The sequence below is a fragment of the Phaseolus vulgaris genome, chromosome 7 (genome assembly GCF_051622355.1).
Source record: "Phaseolus vulgaris cultivar YP4 chromosome 7, ASM5162235v1, whole genome shotgun sequence".
NCBI lineage: Eukaryota > Viridiplantae > Streptophyta > Magnoliopsida > Fabales > Fabaceae > Phaseolus > Phaseolus vulgaris.
In genome coordinates, this window is record NC_143504.1 from 8,063,155 (window position 1) to 8,087,647 (window position 24,493).

Sequence of the window (24,493 nt, forward strand, 5' to 3'; positions counted from 1 at the left end):
ATGTTGGTTTTTTTAGAAGTTTTTCTTTCATGTAAAGATTAAGGGGTTTGTTTGGTATTGGTGTGTGGATGATTACAAATGTTTAATGGTATTTATTCTTTTTAGGTTGACCTATTAACTTAATTCTCTCATTCATTTCTTACATTTTTTATACCGTAGGATTTTTTTTATTGGGGAATTTGGGATTTTTATTTAGGATAAATTCATGATATAAACAAAGGGTATTTTTTTATTACATTTGATGGATAATGTTTTATTGATTATGTCTTTTATTGTGTTTTGTAAGTGATGATTTGACCGAAAAGTTCTTTGTAACTTTAAAGTTCTTTGTAACTTTTCATCACATGGAAAATTTTATAACCTCTTCAATATAAGGAGGTGAAGAATGTATTATTCATGAACATCTATTTTTTTTAAAAAAAAGTTGTGATGTTTAGGTAATGAGCTTATGTTGTCACTTTTTAAACTTTTTGGCTAGACAATTATTTAGCATATTGTATTTTTGAGGATTTTTTTCAATTATGTGATTGTTGTGTTATATTGATAAGCAAATCTTTTCTTTTATTATAACATGCCCTTATATTTTATTAAGTTGTATCATTCATTTATGGACAAATGCCATATTAACTTAAACTTTATTAACTCAGTCCTACTATTTACTTTTATTATTATTACTTACATTTTATCCATTTAACTGGGTTACTTAATGAAATACTATTAACATTTTGTTTATTTATTACTAAATCCACTTCAATAAGAAAGATTGAAAATACTCTCAAAACAATAATGATCTTTCATCTATTACAACTTCATTTAAAAAAAACTATTTGAATACAAAAGTATTAATACATTAAATATGGTAAATGATACTATACTATACATAATAGAATTTTTTTTCAAGTTAAAAATATAAAACAAAACATAAGTATGAATTCTGGAATAAAAAAAAACACATTTTCATTTTCCAAATTTCCTCTTCATCACTGATTTCTCCTTCAACTTAACACCATTTTTAAGCAACTCCTCCATTGTTGGCTAACTCATGCAACTTCTTGTTTCCCTCATCTTCCACTTTCTCATCCAATGAAAAGTAATAACAATGTGGTTGAATCTACAAACATCACAACAAATTATCATAACCAAACTGTAAAAAAAAAATATTATACAATTTCTTTACTCCTCACTCATCTTACACATCTCTAAAATATTTTTTTTATATATACTTCATTCATATTAGTGAATATTAGTCACGTAGACTAAACAATAACACTATTATTATAAACCATTATCATCATTGTTTTGAGACATGATGATCAAATGAATCAAATGTGTAGAGTGAAATTAAAACCAAAAATAAAAAAAAAGTCTATAGACAAAAAACATTTTTTTTTCAATTTATAACATAGGAAGTAAGTAAGATTTTCAATTATTTATTAGACATCTTTAATATTTCTCATCTACTATATTTTTTTAATCTTCCTATTCACCTACTATTTATCTCATTATTGTAATTAATGAATAATTATTTAACTTTTTAACGTCTCCAAGTAGGAGGTATAGTTAATGAGTTAGATTATTCATAAACCAAATATCTAAACTCTCTTACTGTATAACTTTATCTATATATATATAAAGGGATTCTCCATTATAATCATTTTTTGATGTACATATTTGTTTTTTTTATTCTATCCTTATTTAATATATCTCATTTCATTAGTACAATGAAGTATTTTGTCATTTCATATAAATTACTTAAAAAATAAAATTAATTTTTAATTTTTAAATTAATATTAATATACAGTTTTTATATGCTAACTCATCACTCTTCCCTTAATTTCTTATTTTAAGACAACAATAGGAAGAGAAAACATACTCTCACACGTTTTTACACCAAATCTCACATATCAGATAAAATAACCTTTATTTTCAATCACCCTCTTCACTCCATTTCAAATAACTATATTCTTTGGTAAAATCATTATTCTCTTATATCTACTATCAAATCAATCTTAATCTTAACGTGAACATCATTATACTCTCCGATTCCAAAACTACCAAGGAAAGAAGAGAAAGATAAACTCAAACCAGAGAAGAAAAAAAGAGGTTGTTTAATAAATTCATCATTTTTCTTTTACATGTTATTTTTTTTCGACTCATCCAAAATTATTTCTATATGTATGTAAGATTATTTTTGTATGTATATTAAATTTCTATCATCATGAAAGTTGAGTAAAAAAGGAGAATGCGAATAGCCAAGCGCTGTTGCATTCCACTAGTTTATAATAAAAAAAAATCAAATTATGAGAGTAGTTAATTTTTACCAATGACAAGTTTATCAGTCTTCTGTTATTTATAAGTACATTATAGAAATATATATATTGATAGTGGTACCTAATTTTAAAGTGTTATTTTTAGTAATAAATATTTTACACATTTATATTTACTAAACTAAAACTATAAAATATCTACCATAGCACATATTTTTTTTATGAATATATATTTAAACATACTTCTAGTTTCTTATTTGACAAAATCTTAATTTAAAAAAAATACAATTTTTTACAAAAGTTATCATTGCCTTTTTTTAGTCCTCACAAAAATTAGCACAATGTTCTCTCAGCAAACATAACTTACCAACAGAAAAAACATGATTTTCTTGTTTTCATTGACCAACAGGTCTTCTAGAACAACTTTTTGTTTTTTAAAAACTAGAAAACAACTATAATCTTTTTTCTTCAAAACACTAGATCCTACAATTTTTTTAAGATTAAAACAATTGCTATATCAAATAAACTAAAAATATATATTTAAGTCTATATATCATTATATGAATTGAAACATATTTGTAAGCATAAAGTGATTGGATGAGGACCTTTTTGTGAATTATAATGATGTATTCCCAAGTGTTATTAACAATTTAGTCACTTTTCTCAAGGTCTAAAAAGGAGGGGTTGAAAATTTATTTACTATCACACTTTTGAAATGAAAGGGAGAGTGAATATATTAAATGAAAAAAAAAAGATGCATGAACATGAGATTGTCTTGTCTTATGCTTAGACCGGAATTGTTGGAGATTAGATTAGATTTAGATATCTGTTGGACTGCCAAGTTGCAACAAAAGAGACCAGACATAATTTTGTACCGACTATAATATATGTTTGGCGCCTTTTATTCAATTATTTTAAAAAATAGTATATAATGTGTATTGTTTTGAATGAGACCGACTTGCCTTTGGAGGACCCACTATATCTCTGAATACATTGAACCTGTTAAGGTTCTTTCTTTACATCGTCTGACATTGTATCTATAACAACTATTAAACTAGTTTCACATATCACTAACACTCTTCTAATCTAATATGTTTATTGGTGATTTTTGGAAACTAAAATTATAATTTCTGTTTATTAACTTGTCCATTATTGAAAATGACGAAAATTATTGCGGAAAATGGTAATTTAAATTAAAATTAATGCTGCAAATACTCGACAAAAGTTCTAAGTTTTCTCTGTTTTATCTCGAGAAATAAGGGTCTAGCTGCCAATTTTCTTTTCTACATCATTCTAAGCAGACTGCTGCCGAGTGTTGAATAACAATTATATGGTAATTAGTGTTTCAATTAATTTATTGATTTTTTTTGTAACGTTTCATTAAATAACAAAAGGTGATTCACTGATTAGAATACACGCCTTTTCTGAGTATGTTCTTCACTTGGTTGTCCTGATACTCTTCCTTTTTGGTGGTTTTCTTTTCATTTTTCACAGCCTTCGACTCTTTCTCTGCTTGATAGGAGATGTGTTTCTCATGATCTTGGGTTCTGGATTCTGGGATTGGTTGCAGAAAGGTCCTTTTTTTGGTTTCTGGGAGTGCAGTTCTTTTCAGATTACGGGCAGATTAGTACCTGGCTTCCTTGTTGACGAGCCTTGAAGGTTTTTATGCTGTTTTTCTGCACTTTTTGAACCCTATTCGTTTGTTTTGCATCTGGGTATTTCTTTGGAGTTGTCCCCCTCTGTTGGCGTGATAGTTTTTCTTTTTTGTGTGTGGATTTGAGATATTGGTCTCTGTGAAATGATGTTTGTGAGATAGATTTGTTCCTTTTAAATTGGTGGCTAATTTTACTTGAAGATCAAGGGTCGTAGATGAAAATGAAAAAGCTGTTGGATGATTGACCATAAATGAGTTTGCATGGGTTCAATATGTAGGTAATGTGAAAAGGGTTGAAAGAAATTGGGTTGGAACTAGGATTTGAGGTCTAATGGGTTCATTTGTCTGATTTGGGTTGTGGTTTATGCGAAGCTATGGAAGGGAATTTGCCCCAGGGAGGTATAATTCAAGGTGGAACATCTTTTGGTGGCTTTAATTTGCCGGGATCAATTCGGGTTCAGCATCAAGCACAACATCCCCATACCATGCACCAACATCAAAGTCATCCGCGTCAAGGGTCTTCTGTACACTCCACAGTTCATGATGTTTTCCCTCTTACAATGGGAACCCTGCAGAATTGTGACCAAACCATTTCAATGACAGAGTTTAGTAAAGGAGACAGAAGCAAAAACTCAGCGAGTGAGGAAGACGAGCCGAGCTTTACCGAGGATGGTGTTGATTGTCACCATGAAGCTGGTAGAGGGAAGAAAGGATCGCCTTGGCAGCGGGTGAAATGGACCGATAAGATGGTAAAACTTCTGATAACCGCTGTTTCTTATATTGGTGAGGATGTAACTGGCGATGGTGGTGGAAGTGGAAGTGGAAGAAGGAAATTTGCAGTGTTACAGAAGAAGGGTAAGTGGAAATCTGTTTCCAAGGTCATGGCTGAGAGGGGTTATCATGTCTCACCTCAGCAATGCGAGGATAAATTCAATGATCTCAATAAAAGATATAAAAAGCTTAACGATATGCTAGGGAGAGGCACTTCTTGTCAGGTTGTTGAAAAGCCTGCACTGTTGGATGTAATAGATTTTCTTTCTGATAAAGAAAAGGACGATGTTCGAAAAATATTAAGCTCAAAACACTTGTTCTATGAGGAGATGTGTTCTTACCATAATGGTAATAGGTTGCATTTACCCCATGATCCTGCATTGCAACGTTCACTGCAGTTAGCGCTCCGAAATAGGGATGATCATGATAATGATGATATGAGAAGGTCCCATCATGACGATCAGGGCGAAGATGATCCAGATGTGGAAATTGATGATCATGATGACTTTGAAGAGAATTGTACTTCCCATGGTGATAGTAGAGGAATACATGCACCATTAGGTGGATCTATGAAGAAACCAAAACAAGGCCAAGATCAGGAAGATTGCAATACTTTTGGTAATTCTTTAAATTGTCAGGACTACAACAGAAGTTCATATCCCCATGGGCAGATGGTCCAATCTGATGTGAATCAAGGTTTACCTGAAAGCATGAGATCAGCTTGGTTACAGAAGCAATGGGTTGAATCTCGCTTCCTTCAGTTAGAGGAACAAAAGCTACAAATTCAGGTTGAGATGCTGGAACTAGAGAAACAGAGATTCAAGTGGCAGAGGTTTAGTAAAAAAAAGGATCGGGAGTTGGAGAAGCTAAGTCTAGAAAATGAAAGATTGAAGCTTGAAAATGAACGTCTTGCTTTAGAACTTAAGCGAAAGGAATTGAGCACTGGCTTTAAATAGGTCAGCACTCTCGCAAGCTTTCTAGCAATTGCATTACATGCATGGTGCTCCATTTTTGTTGCTTTTGCTGTCTTTGTTAAGTTGTTGTTTGTTTAGTTGAAAGTATGGGTTTTTGATTTGGTCACTTTGCAGATCTAACTCTTCCTCCTGCATGCACCGTTTAAGTTTGTGCATAAGGGTTAGGCTCTACTGAAGTTTTGCTGCTTGTGTCAGAAAGCTGGGTAGCTGAAATACCTTTAATCCTTTTAGTTTGTAATATTAAATTTCTGGTATTATTAATTGTGTCTCCTTCCATTTATGTTACAGCCTATATATATTCTTCTGGTTATTTATTTGTTTTCTTCATTCTTTGAAATCATTTGTGTCCGTTATATAATGGGAATAAGTATATGTTTATTGTTGAAATCGTGTCTACTGTTCATACCCACCAGAACAATTTTGAGAGAAATCATTAATGTTGACTGTACCTTAAGAATAGGTTAATGAAGCTTTATCTATCTTCTAAGACTATTGCTAGATTATTATTTGTCAATGATTTTTTTCATATACTTCATTAGCCAAAAGGGGAGTCTTATCAATCTGTTGTTAAAATATTGCTGTTGAGTTTTCTTTGAAGTTCTTTTTTCCATCTTGTCATTCTTTACCTGAATACATGACAAATTTTTTCTTCTAAAACCCTACTGTAGGATATTAATAAACTATGTTTGTTGTGTTATATCTGTTAGTTGAAATCTGTTTGTTAGGTGTTTTGTTAGTTCTTAATTACCTCTCAAATAAGCTCTATAGATGAGCATGCATGTACTTTTTATTTGCATTTTTTCATATCTATCAATACCATGAGACAATTCTATGGAAGTCCTATCTTATTCCATGAGCTATATGAGTTTTGGCCTCATAAACTTAGGGTCACTTGCATCTCTTAAAATTCTGATAGAGTATCAGTGCTCTCTTGTGGAGAGAGCAATGATTCTGCTATAAAAGAATAGAAAGAGATAGAAGTGAAGTTGTGGTTACAAAAGATCTCCTGAAGCATGTAACAACAATAGATTGGAGGAATTTACTGAAGATTCTTGCAAGGAAGAAACACCAATAGAGGAAAAGTTCATTCACTTTTGCAAGGACACAACGGAAGCGTTTGCACAATGGAATGGAGTGGAATTGAGCAATAATGAAGGAGCTAAGGATCTCGTCTTCAAAAAGTGTAGCTCCTCCGCCACAATAGATCTCATCTTCCATTCACACTTAATCTTCCTTGGTTTGCACTACCTTTGTCCTTTTTTCTTTTTTTGTCGTTGCCAATGACTTCTTCATCTTCTTCTCTACCATTGGTGCCCCCTCACCCACCATTGACTTCTCTTCTGTGTATTACTTCTCCATTGGACTCTAGTCTTCCTCGGGTGCCATTGGCAGCACCCTAGAAATGCTCCTCAAAATTGCAGTGTAGAATAGAGGAGGTCAAATTGGCAAAATTCATTAGGAATTGCGAGAAATTGAAGGAGGTTTTTGGGAATTGCATTAGAAAAATCTATGGAAGTTCCATAGAATCAGAGCGTTTTATGCTAATAATATATTGCAATGAAATGCTATATCTCGTGACGAGTTTCTGATGCAGAAAAGTTGTGCATTTCGTTTACATTGTCCTAAAGACATAAACATTTGAAATAGTAATCTTGGTTTGGTATTTTTTTTAATCTTCTGTTTATCTTCTGTGCTTGTAGGAGGTTTTTCCATTTAGTTTAAAGGGTTGGGCAATGGTAGGTGGAAAAAGTTTTATGGCATTGTGCCATTGTAAGCTCTGTGTCTTTGGTTGTAGTGAAGTGCTCAGATTTTAGAGGAAATTTCCTTATTCAAGGAAATAAGTATATAAGGTGGTTTCAGAGGAAATAGGGTGAAAAAATATTTTCCTTTTGTGAAATATATGCCATCTTTGCTTGTGATGAAATTGTGCTTGCTGTTAAGTTGCTTAAGCTACAAATTCCATGTTTGGTGTCATCAATTTATCTCATTCAATTACACAAACATAAACCACATTTAAATAATGCAGAGTTCCATCCTATTTACTAGTTACAACAGTGCATGTTATTGGGTCTGAATTTTGAAGCATTATATATAGTTTTATTGCTTTATTTTTTTATTTTTTAATCTTAAAAATGTATAAAATATTGGTTTCTAGGATCAAACTACTGTTCATAAGACAAGTCAATAGGAAAACCTTTTGTGCTGAAACTTACTAATGAAAATAGTAGTGTCCTAGGATTAAACTATTGACTACTTGGCCATAAAGCTTTGGTACTATGTCGATATTCAAATCTTGATAAAAGCTTACAGCCTTAGAATATTAGTTTATTGACTTGGAATTTCTTTTGTCCAACTGGTCACAGTATTTCTATTTCCTGGTTTAGTTATAATTTGGGTTCTAATTGTCTTGATTTTAATTTGGTATTAAAAAAAATATTATTTTTTTCTCATAATTTTATAATCCAGCTCTCTTTATTAAGGGGTTTTCTAAAACTGTCCTTGTATTTGGTGATAGGAGTAAGAGTGATACCTTTTTAGCAAGGAAAACGACGACAATTTATGTTTGTACTTTGTAGTCTATTATTAGCTGATGAAGTGGGGAATTTTCCGATAAAGTTATATCTTAATCCATAACTGGAGAAGATAAACAAGTTTCGGAAATTGATTGTATTGGATTTAATGTGTCTATGTAAGTCCATTTGTGTGTGTAGAATGATCTTGTGAAGTAATTTATCGTGTAGACATTTATTTGGTGTATGTGATGTAAAATGCATTTAATATTTCATAAAGGGTGTATTGATGCTTTGTGTCTCTTAGGGTAAAACACCCTCCTATGTTCAACATATTGTGAAATTTAAGTCCAACTCCTTAAGGGGAGGGAATATGTGATTTTCCCTCCTTTTCATGTATACTGTGAGTGTAAACCACAAATCATATCATCAGATCGATATATGCATTTGTTAATCTTATCACATGCTTTACAAATGAATGAACCATTACATTAATCACAAGTCAAAACATTAGTAAAACTGGATAATTCAAACTCTCCTGAAAATTCAAGTAAATCATCTCCTCAAAGCCAATAAGTTTGTCAAGGTAAAGAACATAGTATTTTGGACTGACTGATTTATACTCTAGGGCAGTGGTAGACGCTATTGGAATGGTAGACGCTTCAAGGTTAAACATTCCATTTAAACCAGTGCCTGCACCTACACATGTATCAGCAAAACCCTTCTTAACTTGACCAGTGATATGTACTTCAAGAGTGTCTTCAAAAAACATGAACAAGATCGACATTAGGTTCGTCAACAAGATCATCAATGTTAGAGGGTTCATCCATAATTGCTGTGATGACGACCTTATGTGGAAGAGAGTCTATACCTGGATAAGGGTCTATATCTGCGAATGAAATGGAAATTGGGGGTATGGTCGAATTAGTATCAATTATAACAACAGACCTTGAATGGATGAGGAGAGGAGTGTGGAAATGTTTTGCTATGTGAATTTTGTGTATGAAGGTTGAATCCATCCCAAACCTGACCTATGTACTTCCATATTTGAGTGAAACTAACTGTAAATGTCAAATAAAATAACTCCAAAGAAAATTTCCTTTTGGTAGGGAGTGAGTGAGTGAGAAACAAGAAAGTCAAGAGAAAGTTGGTTTAGTTTTGGTGGTGATAATTGAATAGTTTTGTGAGAGATATTCTCTTCGTATTAGTGTAGATAAATATAGATATAAACATCCTACTTTTAGTGGTTGACTGTTTTATTTGGAGCTAGTTCCTGGGTTTGTTAAAGAACGAGCGCTTTATAGTATGATTTTTTTTTTATAATATTACCTAGTTTCATCGGTACTTCAGCAATATATGTAGGGTTTAATGATGCAAGGAAAGATGTTTATTAGTGTAGTAATTGATAAAATTATCATTTTCAGTTTCTACAAGTGTTATTCATGATATGTTTCCTGTTTGTTATAATGCATATGGTTTTTAACTGATAAGAACTTAATTTTACGCATTAAATTTAGCACATCACTTTTAGGATTCTTAAGTATGATTATGTGCTTGACACCAATTTCATAATCTCTTGCTTTTCTATCACATTCTTTAACTCATAAATTCTTGGCGTACTCCTATTGCTATGATTGGCGCTGTTTGAGTAATGAACAGAAATACTTGATCAGCATAGATTTGCTTTTGCCTTTATGTTTGATAGAAACTGGCACGAGCCTATGACCATTACAACCTCGTAAGGAGTTTTCTGTTTTGTTTACAGGCTGCAACAAATGATGTTCTGAACTTCTGAGAATATTTAGTCTATCAAAATTGTAATCATGAGAACACTTGACTTTGCAGAGGATCAATGTCTTTGTCCATTACTTGTCTATTATCTGATGCTCAAGAAATCCAGAACTTGGATCGACAGTTTCAGTGGTTGATCTTGAGAAAAGAAAGAAGAGAATCTCTTTGAAAATTTGAAGAGTTATTCAGCTGAAATTTGTGTGTGGTTAAGCCATCATCATATCACACACTTATATTTATTTATGTTTAGAACTAATGTACTGAAGTATTAAAAAGTATTCAAGGATCAAATATCTTCTGACATATTTTTTCACAGTTGAATCTTAGGATCAAATTCATGATCACATACTGTTTTTTCTGTCCTAAATTTAAACAGGAGACCACTTATCTAGTTTACTCCTACCCCTTGTATGTCTTTTCTAAGAAAATAAAATTGTTGCTGCTCTGAAAATGGATTTGGGGTGCTTTATTAGAATTCCTTGTTAGGTATGGTTTCTCGAGGTTTTATGGATAGGTAGGTTCCATTTCAGAATGCAAAATTTCAAAGTCAATAAAGATGTAAAGGTTAAAATTTGAGCCAAGAAAAAAAGAATTGGTATTTTGTGTTCCTTTAGGGGTAGTTTGGTATGAGAAAGTGATTTTTACCAAATTCAAGAAATTCCATCCTTCTAAATTGTTTGGTTTCTATCATGAATGAGAAAGTGAGAATCCCACTAATTCATTCTCATATCTTCGTCCACAGAATGAATGCACGTGATTTAAGTTAGTGGGGTGTGGGGGATATGAGTAATTTATACACAATTTTTTGTAAAAAAATATTGACACACCGAGAAAGACAGCTCGAGAAAAAGTAAAAAGTGTGAAATAAGATGAATTAGAGAGTGCTCCAAAGTTTACGTGAGTGGTCCTAAAATTTTATTTGATCATTAAAAAGTCTTTACATAAATATTTATTGACTATCCATATCAAGATTTACATATTATTTTGATCTTTACTAATTCAATAAATTTTTGTGGACGAAATAAAATGAATGATAGTAATAGAAAAAAAAATTATAATCGTATAACTTAAAGTAACACAGCATGCAACAAATCATTATTTCCATTAATTGGAAGAAAATGGATAATAGTGATTGTTGTATTGAAATTGAAGGCCCAGTTTTGACCAAAAACATTTGGGAAGCCCAGATTCAAAATGCAAATCGTTTCAACAATGCAATTTTTTTGGTACGCGTGACTTGTCAGTAGTTTCTGTACCTTCAACGGTGATGTTTCCTTAAATTTAATCCCACGTATTTCTCGTGTTATGTTTTTGGTGCAATGTAGTTCTCGTGTTTTTAGTTCATACAAATGTTTTACTCTCTACATAGTATTTTGGATGACATTGTATTAATTTAATCTTTCATTTAAAAGATAAAGAAAAAAAATGTAATAAATTAAAGAATAAATTCTGAATATTAAATTTCAAGCAAAATAAGGTAAGAAATGTTTATTAATAAAATCAAGAGTTAAATAAACATGTATGATCACATCGTAGTTTTTGTAGATAACGACAAAAAATTGTCGTTGATATAGATGAGATTGTGCCTATACTTTATATAAAAATCATATTATTCAATAAATTTTAATTCGATAATTTAACTAATTTAATCGAATTTTTTTTCCTACATATATAAAAAAGTTATTTAGATACATAAAAAAATGACAGAATTCTTTAATCATATGTTAATATTAATGATCGGATTAGTTTTTATTATAATTTAATTTTAAAAAAACGGCACAAACAATTAAAACAATATAATACAGTGATGTAATTGTTAACCTTACAAGTAATTACATAATGAAAACGGATATTTAAGATGATTGGTTAAAGTGTGCGTGAGATAGTTTACACATTGATAGTAATTAAATGACAATAAAAAAAATGATTTATTATTTTGATTTAGTGTAAAATGAACGTTAAAGAAAATTGATTGTTGCGAGAGAAGAGGGTGCAGCATGGGCAGCAGGGCCGCGGGGTGGAGCGTGCCATATTGATAAGACTTTCTCATTACTTTTCTTTCCACTTTCGTTTTCCAAAGTATAAACCCTTCTTTCTTTTTGTTGCCGATCTTGCTTAATATTTCCCTTCAAAACTATTATTTGTCTTTTCATCAATCATTCCTCTATATGCTTGTCTTTACCAATAATTATAACTTATATAATGCTAAAATATTTCACCCATATTTTATAAATAAATAAAAACACATGGACTCACTCTTCCAAACTATTTAAACTCACAAGTTAATTTTTTATCGAAAATAAATAAATTAAACTATTAAAATATTTGAGAATACTTACAAATAACAAATAATATTGTTAAGTGTAAAGTCAACACCAATTTGACAGGGCTGACTAGACACCATGTCTAAGTGAGTGAGCTTAATTATTGTGTCCTCTTTATAATATTTATTTAAGAGATATTTGTGTTTGTAATAAAATTGTAAGAAACTGAATGAAAACCTAATTAGTTGTCCGTGGATGGATGTAGGTTGCAGATTGGCGACCGAACCACGTTAAATCATATGTTATTTATTTTCTGTTGTTGATTTGTGATTGTGTGTTGCTTCCGCGTGTGTTTTTTTTCCATCAAATGACGAAACATATCTAAAATACAAGATCATAGAAGCATGTTACATATAATCAATCACCTCTTAAACTCAGTTAAAATAAAATAAGTTTAAATAAGATATGAGATCTAAAATCGAATCAGAATATGCAAATTCAATAGACTTTATTTTATGAGATAATGATCAAACTTTGAATTAGAAAAATGTAAAATTTTCAGTAGATGTGATATTGAAATTCTCCCCACAATTTGATTTCTCTACTTCTAGATTTTTATTACTATAACCATCCAAGTCCAAGCTTCACCATTATTCGACAAAAAAAAACATTATTCAAGTTTTTTTTGTTAAAGTGCATATATATTAGCAGCGTATAAGCCACAAAGTTGGGTTGTCTTGACTCAAGAGTCCACACGTGGCCATTTGAACTATTAACATAGAATGTAATAATAATAGTATCAATGAAATGATGTTAATATAGTTTGTTAATAATTTTGATGGACATAATGACACTATAACGGATATTGACTTTAGATAGCAAGAAGGTTTGCTTTTCAACTCAAGAGACCAATTTCAAAGAAGGGACTATTTTTGTGTTGTGATGTTCAAATACTTTTTTTTTTTTGAAATTTTAAACTAATAGGACACTGTAGAATGTATGAGAGAAAAAAAAGAGAGCAGAATGGTCTCAAACCAGGGAATACGTCATACTTTACACTATACTTGTAAAATGGGTTTCATTATATTTTTGTTTTTTCATTTTACTAATTAAAATTGGCTTTGTTTTTGTATATGCAATTTTTAAATCGATGGAGGGAAATATTGATGTCTTAATTTTTTTTCAGTGCATCTGTTGTTTTTGTTGAGTTGTGAGATTTCATAGAAAAACATCAACTTAATTAACTCTGTAAAGCATACCTGTCAACCTCTTTTGGGGTTTGGTTTGGTGCGTTGTTACTAAATTTTATTCGTAAATAAATTCCGTAGAAAAACTGTTCCTTCTATTATTGCTTTCCATTAAAATTTGTCGTTGTTAGTGCGTCACATAACATTTATGTTGGTTCTTATTTATAAATGTCAATGTACCTTTCCACTTCGTGATACATGTCTTAGGGTATCTAAGGTTTGTTCTTCCGAAGATCAAATCCCTGTGTTTTTGCAGTATGTATCTTATTATCATTAAAGTTTGCGACGCTATTATAAATTTAGAACTTTTCAAGTTAAAGCTATGCTCGAGTCGGTGTTTGTTTTTTCAACTAATGCAAACAAACGTTAAACTTCGCTAGGTCAATTCTTTCCCCTGTTTGTTCTCTGAGAAAGTGTGAGAGTCCCTTTTTGAAAGGTTTCAAAATCAACCAAATACACATTTAGTAAATCAAAAGAAAAGTTTAATTCATTTCAAGTTAAATATTTTAAGATAATAATATATGCTGTCCATTTTAATTGGGGAAGTTTACTAAAATTGTATTCAAACCTATATGGCAGTATGGGTTTTATGAAAGGCCTTTTAAAATAATCACAATAAATTTTTTTCGGAGTTGTACTATATGACCGAAAGTACATCTCCAAATAATGTATCTCAAAATCCGACCGAGCACACCACAACATAGATCCAACTTCATGTTTAGTAACCAAATCAAAAACATAATTTAGTACGAGATTAACAGTGATAGTAGTGCTAATTAGGAGTATCATTCTTAAAATTCAAGTGATTTTATAAATAGGTTAACATATGCATTAACTATCCCCAACATTCAAATTCTGAAAACTGATTGAATATCAGAAGATCTTTGCAGTTATCCTACCACATATGCCAAATGTCAAAATCAAAACCTGAAGATCGAAAACTGATTATCAAGGACCTATCAAGACCTTTTCGACTCTTACAATGACAAGAGTAATCTAGAATATTTTTAAATGGTGATTTTAAAGGAATGTTTTGAGTGAGAAACATGACAGAGGATTTATTATAAGTGGTTGCTTGCATGAAGGAATTGTAAGTGCATCACGACCTCCTTGAATACTGAATCTCAAGCAATTATATGCAGTTGAAGACTTTTCTAATAATACAGAAGAATACGGTACATGAAATTTCAGATGATGACAAAACCAATAGTAAGCACGATCTCAAATGAAAATTAAGACAAAGTTAAGAGATTGAAGAACAAAACCAAAGACTTGTATAATAAGTGAACATGACAAGGTATAGTTAAAGAAAATCGAAACTCCCATTAGTATGATTTTTAACAGTTACATCGTGATTGGTAATAAAAAAACTACTTTATTTGAGAACCTTTTTGTTTTCAAAATCTTGTTTAATCATGTTGTAATCCTTACACTATTTAAAACTTCCAACTCTAAATGATTTTGCATGGTTATATACAAATAAGATATCTACTACTTCCCCAATAGTTATATTAATATTCAGAAACCCTTTTTCATTTCTTTTGTTTTACGTCCATGTCCACATTCCCATTAAAACTTTTGAACATAAGCCAATGCAAAGTCAAAGGTGGTCAAATAATAATATAAATTATTATACTAAAGCTAAAACTCAGGTGGCATATCCTTTACCAACTCGTTGACCAGACTTTGTTGTATGAAATAATCAACCACAGCAATTTTCTAGATCCTGTAGCTCCATGTTGTCCAAAATTGAAATCCAATTTCCCTTTGGTGATGTTAATTTTATGCCAGAGACCACATAACTGGAATTAATGAATCCCCATAAGAAGACAATTCCACTCATTTAAAATGCACCCTCTTTTGGTTATCAAAATGTGTGAAACACCCACGACAAAAAAAATTAAAAAGACACTAGCAACGGCGGCACTAAAGTTAGACGTGGCTCAGAAACAGTGACACCTTTTTGCCTCTTTTTTTTTTTCAACTTTATTTTCATTGTATTTTGTTTCCATCATCTATGACCTGATCAAGACCACCATGAACGAATATTTATATATATAGAGACAGTGAGAGAGATATTGGGTGGAAAATATATATATATATATATATATATATATTATTGGAGTTCGTGGGGTTATTTTCCTTTGTGGTCCGTTGGGATGATAACGAAGAAAGAGTTGCGAAATACACTTATGTAAAGTCCGTTGCCACATGCTTATCCATTATCCATATGAGAATTACATGAGAGAAGTGGAGAAGGAAGAAAAAATAAAGTTAAAACAAAAAATTGAGGCCATAATTTTGATAAACTAAAGAAATTGAAAAGCTAAGAAGTGGACGTGAAAGGATGTGTTTATTTGTTACGTAGTACTCTTCCTTTCTTCTCCCCTCTTGTAAATTGTTGTTTGTGGGGACATGGGCCCTCCCACCCTTCCTTGCTCAATATGGGCTTTTCGAGTGCCCTCTTTCTCGGGGCCCGCATGGGGCCCATTTACAGCGACCTTCTTCTCATAAATATATATATGCTTCTTAATTAGGGTTTAGCAACGCCAGAGAGTGGTTAATTGTTGTTATTACATATCAAGAAAGCTGTGCTAACAAGTCTTTAAATAAGTGATTAAGATATCACACAAATGAAAAGGCTTAACATAAAGTTATTACAAACACACTTCAACCATCATTTCCAATAATAAAACAATCTTATTTGTTAAAACACTATTGCAGCATTCATTAGTTGATCCATAACTTTATTAATAATTACTACTCCCAGAAATGGTAACAGTAATAATAATAAGTAACATTGGGATCGCAGAGGATTTTGTTTATGACCCTACGTGCAATATGCACATGGTTCCACGTTCCAATGAATCTACGGTACAAGACGTGGAGGAATAATTTTACTGTAGCTTGTAAGTAAGGGCTGTAATAAACAAATAAAATTATTGTGAAGGACCAAATCCTTTGCACATGGTTATGATTGCTTGCAATTTACTCTTCACCACTATCTTTTTCCCCCGTTCACTTCTTTACTCTATATTCCAAACTTCAAACCAGATACTATACGCCAAATGTAGAAATCTTTAATGCATAATATACAACTTAGAAGAGAGAGAAGATGTGTTAATCTGCACACCACACCAATAACTTAAAATTACAATGATAGCTTTATTTCTGCTTCGTATAACAGATCAAAGTGCCTCTGGTGTGAATCATTTTGCCAGGTTATATTATTATTATTACAGTTATTAAGGAAAAGAGGAAGAGACATGTGCGACAATTTTGAGAAAAGCTAAAGAATAATGGTAGCGTTGTTTAAACCACTGAGGTCTGCTCCAAAATGAAACAATAATTTCATCATAAAGAAGATGGAAGTAAAAGGGAGAGGGGCTAGGAAGATGAATAATAAGGCTTTGATGCGTTACTTTAGCATTTTCTTAGTCATGGGGAAATATAGTGGAGCATGCGTGTGATTTGCAAGATTTAAAATTAAGTTGGAGAAGATTATGAGGGAAGGAAGGGGAGAGAGAGAAGAAGAAAGAAGGGGGCAAGAAAAAAAAATATGCATCAGATTGGTGGATTGCTTAGCTGGTGACAGATAAATCTAAGGGTTAATCCACATGGTAGACAGAAGATGTAAGTGTACATTCACATCACATGCACCCCCCATGTGAAGTAAACCTTTTGTCTACATGTAAAACTTTTCTCAAATGGGTCCTGTAAATATAAAGTCATCCAGATCCATAAATTGTTACGTATTTAATGAGTGCATATGTATATATTTTTTTCTTTCATTTTTCTCCTATCTCAGCAACTGCAAAAGTGACAATGGATCCCCATTTTTCCCTATTTTCAGTAATTTCCTTGTCTGCAGGGTTGCTATGCAGTTTCTTTCCTTTTTTCTTTCTTTTTAAATTGTTCTTTTAAGGAAAATTTATTGCTTGAAAACAAAACATGAGGTGGGGTTTTATCCTTCTTCATATTTACCATCATAGCTGTAATGTTTTTTTACCACACAATGTTAGACAGAAGCATGTTTCTCTTCTGTAAAACACAAACTGACACACACAGCAAGCAATCCATGAAATGTTACTATATATAATCAACTTTCACTCTCCCCATTCTCATTATTCTCTTCCAATGTTTCCTATGCAAGATTAACTGCAATATACAAGTTACAGTCCATATCTGCAGTTTTCAATTCCAAATATTAATGACACTTACTTTGCTGCAGACAACTGTGTGTGCATATACATGACCCCAAGTTGTAAAGTGAATCGTAACCCAAACTTTTTGTTTACTTGTTGGATGGTTCTAAACTAATTATTATAAAGTTATTAATCATAATCATATAAATTATGCAATAATACATATAATAATTACAAGATTTCAAATTATTAAAAAATAAATTTAATTAAATTTAATTCAATCTTAACAAACCGATTTATAAAATAAAGTTTTTATCTCTGATATATTATAAAATTAAAAATAATTACCTATAGATCTCCAACATAAATCTAAATCTAAATATTATTTCATTGAGATAATTCTGTACATTAATTAATTTTTAAGTAGTCACACACATTAACTCTATCAACATGAAAATAGTGTGCATGGATAAACCCTAATTTAAACTCTCACAATAAATAAAAAGAGCTTACATTAGGAACTTATAAATAGTTTTATAGTGTAGGTATCAATTTCTAGAAAATCAATTTATGGAAGATAATATGTTTTAAATATTTTTTGCAGTAATTAACTATGTATATGGGTTGATAAACCAAACTCTAAATCCAAAACCCTAAAGTGTTTCTTATTATATATGGTTGAAAAAAAAATTAAGTAACAAGAAAAAAGAAATGAGAAATTTTCTTATTATATATGGTTGAAATTGTGTAAGTTCCAATGATTCGAATTGTAATTTATAGCATATATTGACTAAAAGGAAAAAAAATATGATTAGAAGTTGAAAGGTGTGATGAGGTTGTTTCCTCCATCTACTTTGAATGATTATAAGGTGATTATTTTTGAAAGACATACATAGCACTAACATCTGCATTGGTTAGACTTAGATTGTGGGGTTTGTGAGTGGCTTTGGGAGAATTGATTGAATGTTGTTAGTCTTTTCTTTTCAGTATACATCTCTTTCGATCTTCTGGTATGCACATATTGTTAAGTACTGGCATGATTCGGTTTTCAATATAATGGCATATATGAATATGCGTTAATTCACTCATAATATAGTCAACATGTTCCATCACAACTTTCCTGAAAATAAATTTCTGGTACAAGCTGCCAATGTCATTGCATTATGTGATTGCTTCCAATTATATTATTCCCCACTGCAGGGTGCTGTTGTCGATCATGCATACCCTCCACCCTATTTATATATAACATTTAATATAATATTACACGTATAATAATACAAATCAAATCAATATTCTACACACACAAAATACACTAATGCCTTTTAGATATATGCCTTAGGGTATTAATAAAATAGCAAAATGTTTTCTAGGGCATCTTTTTAAGTAGATGTTTTGCAAGAGAAGCAATGTGGTTAAGGAGGAAGAGAGTTTTGAGAGATGAAGATTAAAAAAAGGGAGAAAAAGTATTGAAAAAAGGGGTATGGCAAATGTTATGATGAGATGCCTACTTTTGTACACGACTTCCTACCCTTTATTCACACTTAATATTAACCAATCAGATATTCCATCTCACATGTTCAATCAACAAAAGAGAGACATATTCATGTGTGCTTCTGTCTTCATTTTTATTTTATTTTATTTTTTTTCTTTACCCAATATTAAAATGCTTCTCCAATTTGCTTTACAATTTTAAACCACCTAAGTGTTAAACCCTAAACTTAAATTAAAATTGTTATTATTATATATCATAATCAACATACTGTTTTCTTTCATAAATATTGAATTCGTTTTTATCAATATTTATACGTGGTCATTGAATAAGTTAAGACAGTAGGCATTACTATTTTATTTAATAATTAATATCAATATATATTAAATCATTCTAAAAAAAGTTATTTCGATATTTTTTTTACTTTTAATCTTGGTATCCTAATTTAATTAGGATCCAAAACTTACAAAAGAGTTGTCTTGTGTAATGTCCTCGGAATGAAAATACAGAAAAAAAAAACCGAATCCATAATAATTTATATGGACAAACAGAGAAATGTTTTTTTATCAGACTTTTGTGGTCCTTATTCCTTACATTGTGATTTATACATATCTACTGTGATTGCTATATGCCATTTCCCCCCCAAATTTTTACCAAAAAAAATATATTTTTCTGTTTTCTTAAGTATTGCTTTGTCGAATAACTTCTTATTTAAGTGTAACAGAAAATTCACAGTTAATAAAATAAAAAATACTGTGCATCTTATTTATTTATTTTTATCAATTTCGAAACGCACATTATATTTAACTTGCTGCTCATTTTCATATATTTATTTTAGTTATGTTGTACATTATACATGTTAGACGTAAAATCAACAATCAAAACATCAAACTAAGTTAATTCTATGGTTTAGCTTACTTAAATGTCATAAATAATTTGCTAATGTGTTGATTTATCAAGCACAACCATACTTCTATCTGGTATCATCTTAGTTAGATTTTAATTAAAGCTAATTAGTATATATATGAACGTTTTTTCAAATCTAAGATCAAGTTTGATAAACTGACTTAATTAGAAATTACGAGTAAACAATTTAATATCAAGACTTCATAAGAAAACAACTAAATTTTTTCTCAGGATGTAATGAACTTATTTTCTAGAAAACTAATATTTTTAGAGCTTAAATTAATAATCCGAAATTAATGAGAATTTGAATAGTGTTTCAGCTTAATAATCATCTATAGAAAAAACATATTTGAAAAAGAAAACTTTGATTCACCTGCCATCACCAATTTTACTATATACCCCACCATTACCTTTTGCCTTAGTATTATCTACTTTGACTAAAATACCCTCCACACATGATTAGCATGACAGGTGTTTTATAAATAAGATTGGTATAACTAAATACATCTCCAAATATAAACCTAATCCTTGATCATTATATGCATTAAATGGTATATTGATTAAGTGGGCCCCACCTCTTTGCATTATATTTCTGCTTCCTTCCTTCTCCTTTGTTTTGTTTTTAGACTCAATTATTGACTTATTGAATTGATGGCAAAAAATAAAATACTAAATATATATTTTCCAAATTCTCTTCCCTATCTTTCAATTCATTTTATCATTACCATCAAAATCATATTACAGTTTTATGGTAGAATAATATTTATTATATTTTTCTCACACACACACATGCAATATTTTTTCTTTGATTTCTTATACGGTTATACATGTGAATTAAAAAAGATGGAAATAACGTAAAAAAGACGATATATAAAATATAATTTCATCAAATTTCTGAAAGTGTGAATGAAATTTATTTATATGAATTACTGAGTTTGGAGTCCTTTAACTGTGGGTTTCGTCTGACCAAAATATTTTTTTTCAGAAACATTTATTGGCGTTGAATGGTAACATAATGAGTAATTCATTTCTCCCCAGAAAGAAAGAGGATTTTGTAAACATTTATTGTGGTTACTAATTCTAAGGATATTAGTGTCTTTCAAAACAACAATTATTTTTGTCTCATGCAGTATACACTGAATGCAGAAGAATACAAAATGAACTACATAACATAACAGGGGGAAATGGAGATATAAAAGATATTAATACAATATTCAACAATCTTATCTCAATATGAAGTCATTTTCAAGTGCAAGTGCAACGATCAAAGAGCTTTGGAATTTAAAATTGGAAACAAAAACGCAACGTTCACATAGCATACCTCAGCGGTGGCTCCATAATTGTATATTGTAGGAGCCAATTTTTTTCATATATCCAATAGGAAATAATCCTTTATATCAATACCATCTCCAAGTCTCCATATTTTATTATTATTATTTCTTTATTTTTCAGTATTTATAGCGTCACGGATCAAATCTGACGCTAAAAATTGCATAGACTGATGGAAGATTGTCAGAGTAAAATTGACGTTTAGTCTCATTAGCTCATGCTTAAGGCTAGAAGGTTGTAGTGTTATGAATCGAGTTTGATATTGTGTATAAACAGATTGTTCACCAATATTCATATTTAAGGACATTAATATCGTATCAGCGTAAATCAAATTATTCTAAATAATCAGTTTAAAATAAGAGACGATATTTATTATTGAATTAGGTCAAAAACAAAAGAGATAGGGTAAAGATTTTTGTATATACCAAAGAATACATAAGAAAGAAAGACAGATTACATATTATCTAAGAGTTCACATATTATTGACTACACCTGAATGTTCTAAGTTTGAGATCACCAATACTCTTAAGTGAAACAGTATTAAAGATTTCATAATATATAAATGATTCATATCTTATCTTATCTTACATATCAATTTTAAAAAATTAAAAATTAAATTTAAAGTCCACCTTCTAATTAAAGAACTAACACAATATTTAACTTCATATTTCTAATCATAATTACGTTTAAATACTCCTAATTAATAGACTATTTATTAAATGTTTCTTTTGTCTATATATATATATATATGTATTTTATATTATTTCATGTTTTCTTACTTTTTCACGTAATATTTACCTTCTGTTTAAGAAAAAAGAGAGGATGTTCTCTTGCTGTGAGATAATTACATCACTGTATTTAAATGACAAAAAAATTACATCTCCCGATGAATAAGGTTAGTAATAACCTTCATTACACGAGGGAAGAAGATTAAAAGCTTTGTGGGTTTTTAAGCAAAAACTAAGATAAAAGAGATGGAATTATTTTTATATGGGTTGATACCTCTAGTATTTCCAATTTCTTCATTATTTTTATTGATTAAAAAAATATGAGATAATTAATCTTATATGAGGTTAGTTGCTCGATAAAATAATATGTTGTTTTCTAAAAGGAAAAAGAAGTATTTATTTCGTAAATTTAAAATACTCAATTAATATTTGAATACAGAATTCTAAAAATTTAGTTTATTGAAAAGTTGATACAGTACTTTAAAATTCATGGACCACTTTTTTTTTTCCTTTTCACCAAAAGATGGTTAAAAAAAGTGAAAATGGATGTTTCAGAAAATATTTTAGCAAATTCATGCTTTTGTTCACTATTTTTTTTACACAATTATAAATAATATAAAAGATATTAACATTACTTTCACTTAGAACGACAACCGATCCAGACGGATTCAAGTAGTTGTCCTCTATTTATTATCTTTAAAATAAATTGTTTCATTATATGTTTTATTTTCTATTTAAAAATATTTACAGATTATTTTATATTTATAATATTTATATATAATAGACAATACTTTTTTATTTTTAAATAAAATCATTTAAATTTATTTTTTAAAATAGGAATTTAAGTAAAATTTTGATATTAAAACATGAATTTAAATAAAATTTTGATATTAAAATATAATTTAAATAAAATTGTATCAATATTAATGCGAAATTAAAAAATCAATTAAATTTCAAGATATAAATTTAAATAAATTAATCACTTTAAAAACAACTTTAATTATATAAATATATGTAAAAAAAAAGTTGTAAATCCAGAAATTAAACCATTATTTAATTATTATTTTTTTCTACATGAGTATTTCAGATCATGTGTTACCTACTATGAAGCTCGGACACTCATCTTAAATGGCGTGTCGGTATCCGGTACTCGTATTGGACACCGACACTCGTATGACACATGTAGGACACATATTCGTGAAATGTGCAATTTAAAAAGTATTTGTTAGATTTTTTTCAATTATAGTACAGTCCTAACACAAATTTAAAAAGGAAAAATACATTAATTTTCTAAAAATTCAAACTATTCAAATTTTATTGTATAAATTATTATTATGATCATAAAAATAAGAAACAAATCCTTGTGAACCAGTCATGAAAAAATATCTTTTTGCTCCAAAAAATAGTCTATAACATACTTGTGCACATAAATCATTATTGTCAATTTATATAATTTATAATTATATAATATATAGATTCGTGTCATTGTATCTTACATTTTAGATATTTTACTTATAGTGTGCTACCTAGGTTATCTATCATTAACGTATATATAATTAAAATATTATATTACTTATACATATATGAATATTTACTAAAAATACTAATTTTGTAATATATATATTTTTTTAATGTGAATATCGCTATACACACATTTTTTTTTCTTATCTCTCACTCTCGTACTTCTCATAAAAGAAGAATTAATTGTTGTTGATTCTTTTTTATATATTTAATTCCATTAAATATAAGATCTATAATACGTACCAAATATTTAATAACATGTCAACAGATGTTCACAAAAAATCTGAAATCTTCCTAGATAATAAATTTTTTATTTAACAAGAGTTAGACATAAACGTATTCTTTTATTTTCCAATTATTTCCAATTCAAAATCATTTATCCTTTTTAAAATTAATCGCACTCCGCTATTCTATTTGCATAATTTTAGTCACCCGCATATAAAAAAACTTCTGGTCACTCGACATTCATCTTCGAGTTACAAATTATTTTGTTTTCGAGATTATTGATTACATTTGAATGTGTTGATATTAGAAAACAATTATATATGTAGTTGGTATATATGTGATCAAAGTGTGTGGAATTTAACATTAATAATTTAACATTAATATATTTATTTGAAATATAAGAATTAAGAAAAGGTTTATTATTATTTGAAGCGTATAGCGAAAGAGAGAAGACATTGTGATTACCAAAATTGTCCTTGGAGTAATTAGTTTTGTTTAAATGTAGAAAAGCAATAATTGTTGTTAGAATGAGGCATGATGCAGAATATCACGGCCATCGAAACTTTGACGCCATTTATTACGGTAGGTCACAAACCCAACACAACTGCCCACCGTTTACTTCTGTTCATAAATACCTTCGCCTAATAATACCACCTCCTTCAATTTCCCACT

The 24,493-nt window shown here is 29.8% G+C and overlaps 1 protein-coding gene across 5 annotated transcripts; it reads left to right on the top strand.

The window, feature by feature from the left end:
* Nucleotides 1-3,458: 3,458 nt before the first annotated feature.
* Nucleotides 3,459-10,418, top strand: LOC137827816 (uncharacterized). 5 transcript variants are annotated; one of them, XM_090305071.1, is made up of 3 exons: nucleotides 3,459-3,600; nucleotides 3,762-5,648; nucleotides 9,942-10,418. In XM_090305071.1, exon 2 carries the CDS (start codon nucleotides 4,296-4,298, stop codon nucleotides 5,646-5,648), a length of 1,353 nt encoding a protein of 450 aa, XP_090161197.1. In that variant the 5' UTR covers nucleotides 3,459-3,600; nucleotides 3,762-4,295; the 3' UTR covers nucleotides 9,942-10,418. The 5 variants fall into 5 exon arrangements, 3 of the variants coding, with proteins under 3 accessions (XP_090161197.1, XP_068490259.1, XP_068490258.1); XR_011083779.2 differs by lacking the exon at nucleotides 3,459-3,600 and adding an exon at nucleotides 5,781-5,869 and having other exon boundaries at nucleotides 3,679-5,648; XM_068634157.2 differs by lacking the exon at nucleotides 3,459-3,600 and having other exon boundaries at nucleotides 3,681-3,926; nucleotides 4,200-5,648.
* The last annotated feature ends 14,075 nt before the right edge of the window (nucleotides 10,419-24,493 follow it).

Coding starts and splice junctions, on each gene's coding strand:
- LOC137827816 (XM_090305071.1), top strand. CDS start 4,296: ATGGAAGGGAATTTGCCCCAGGGAGGTATAATTCAAGGTGGAACATCT.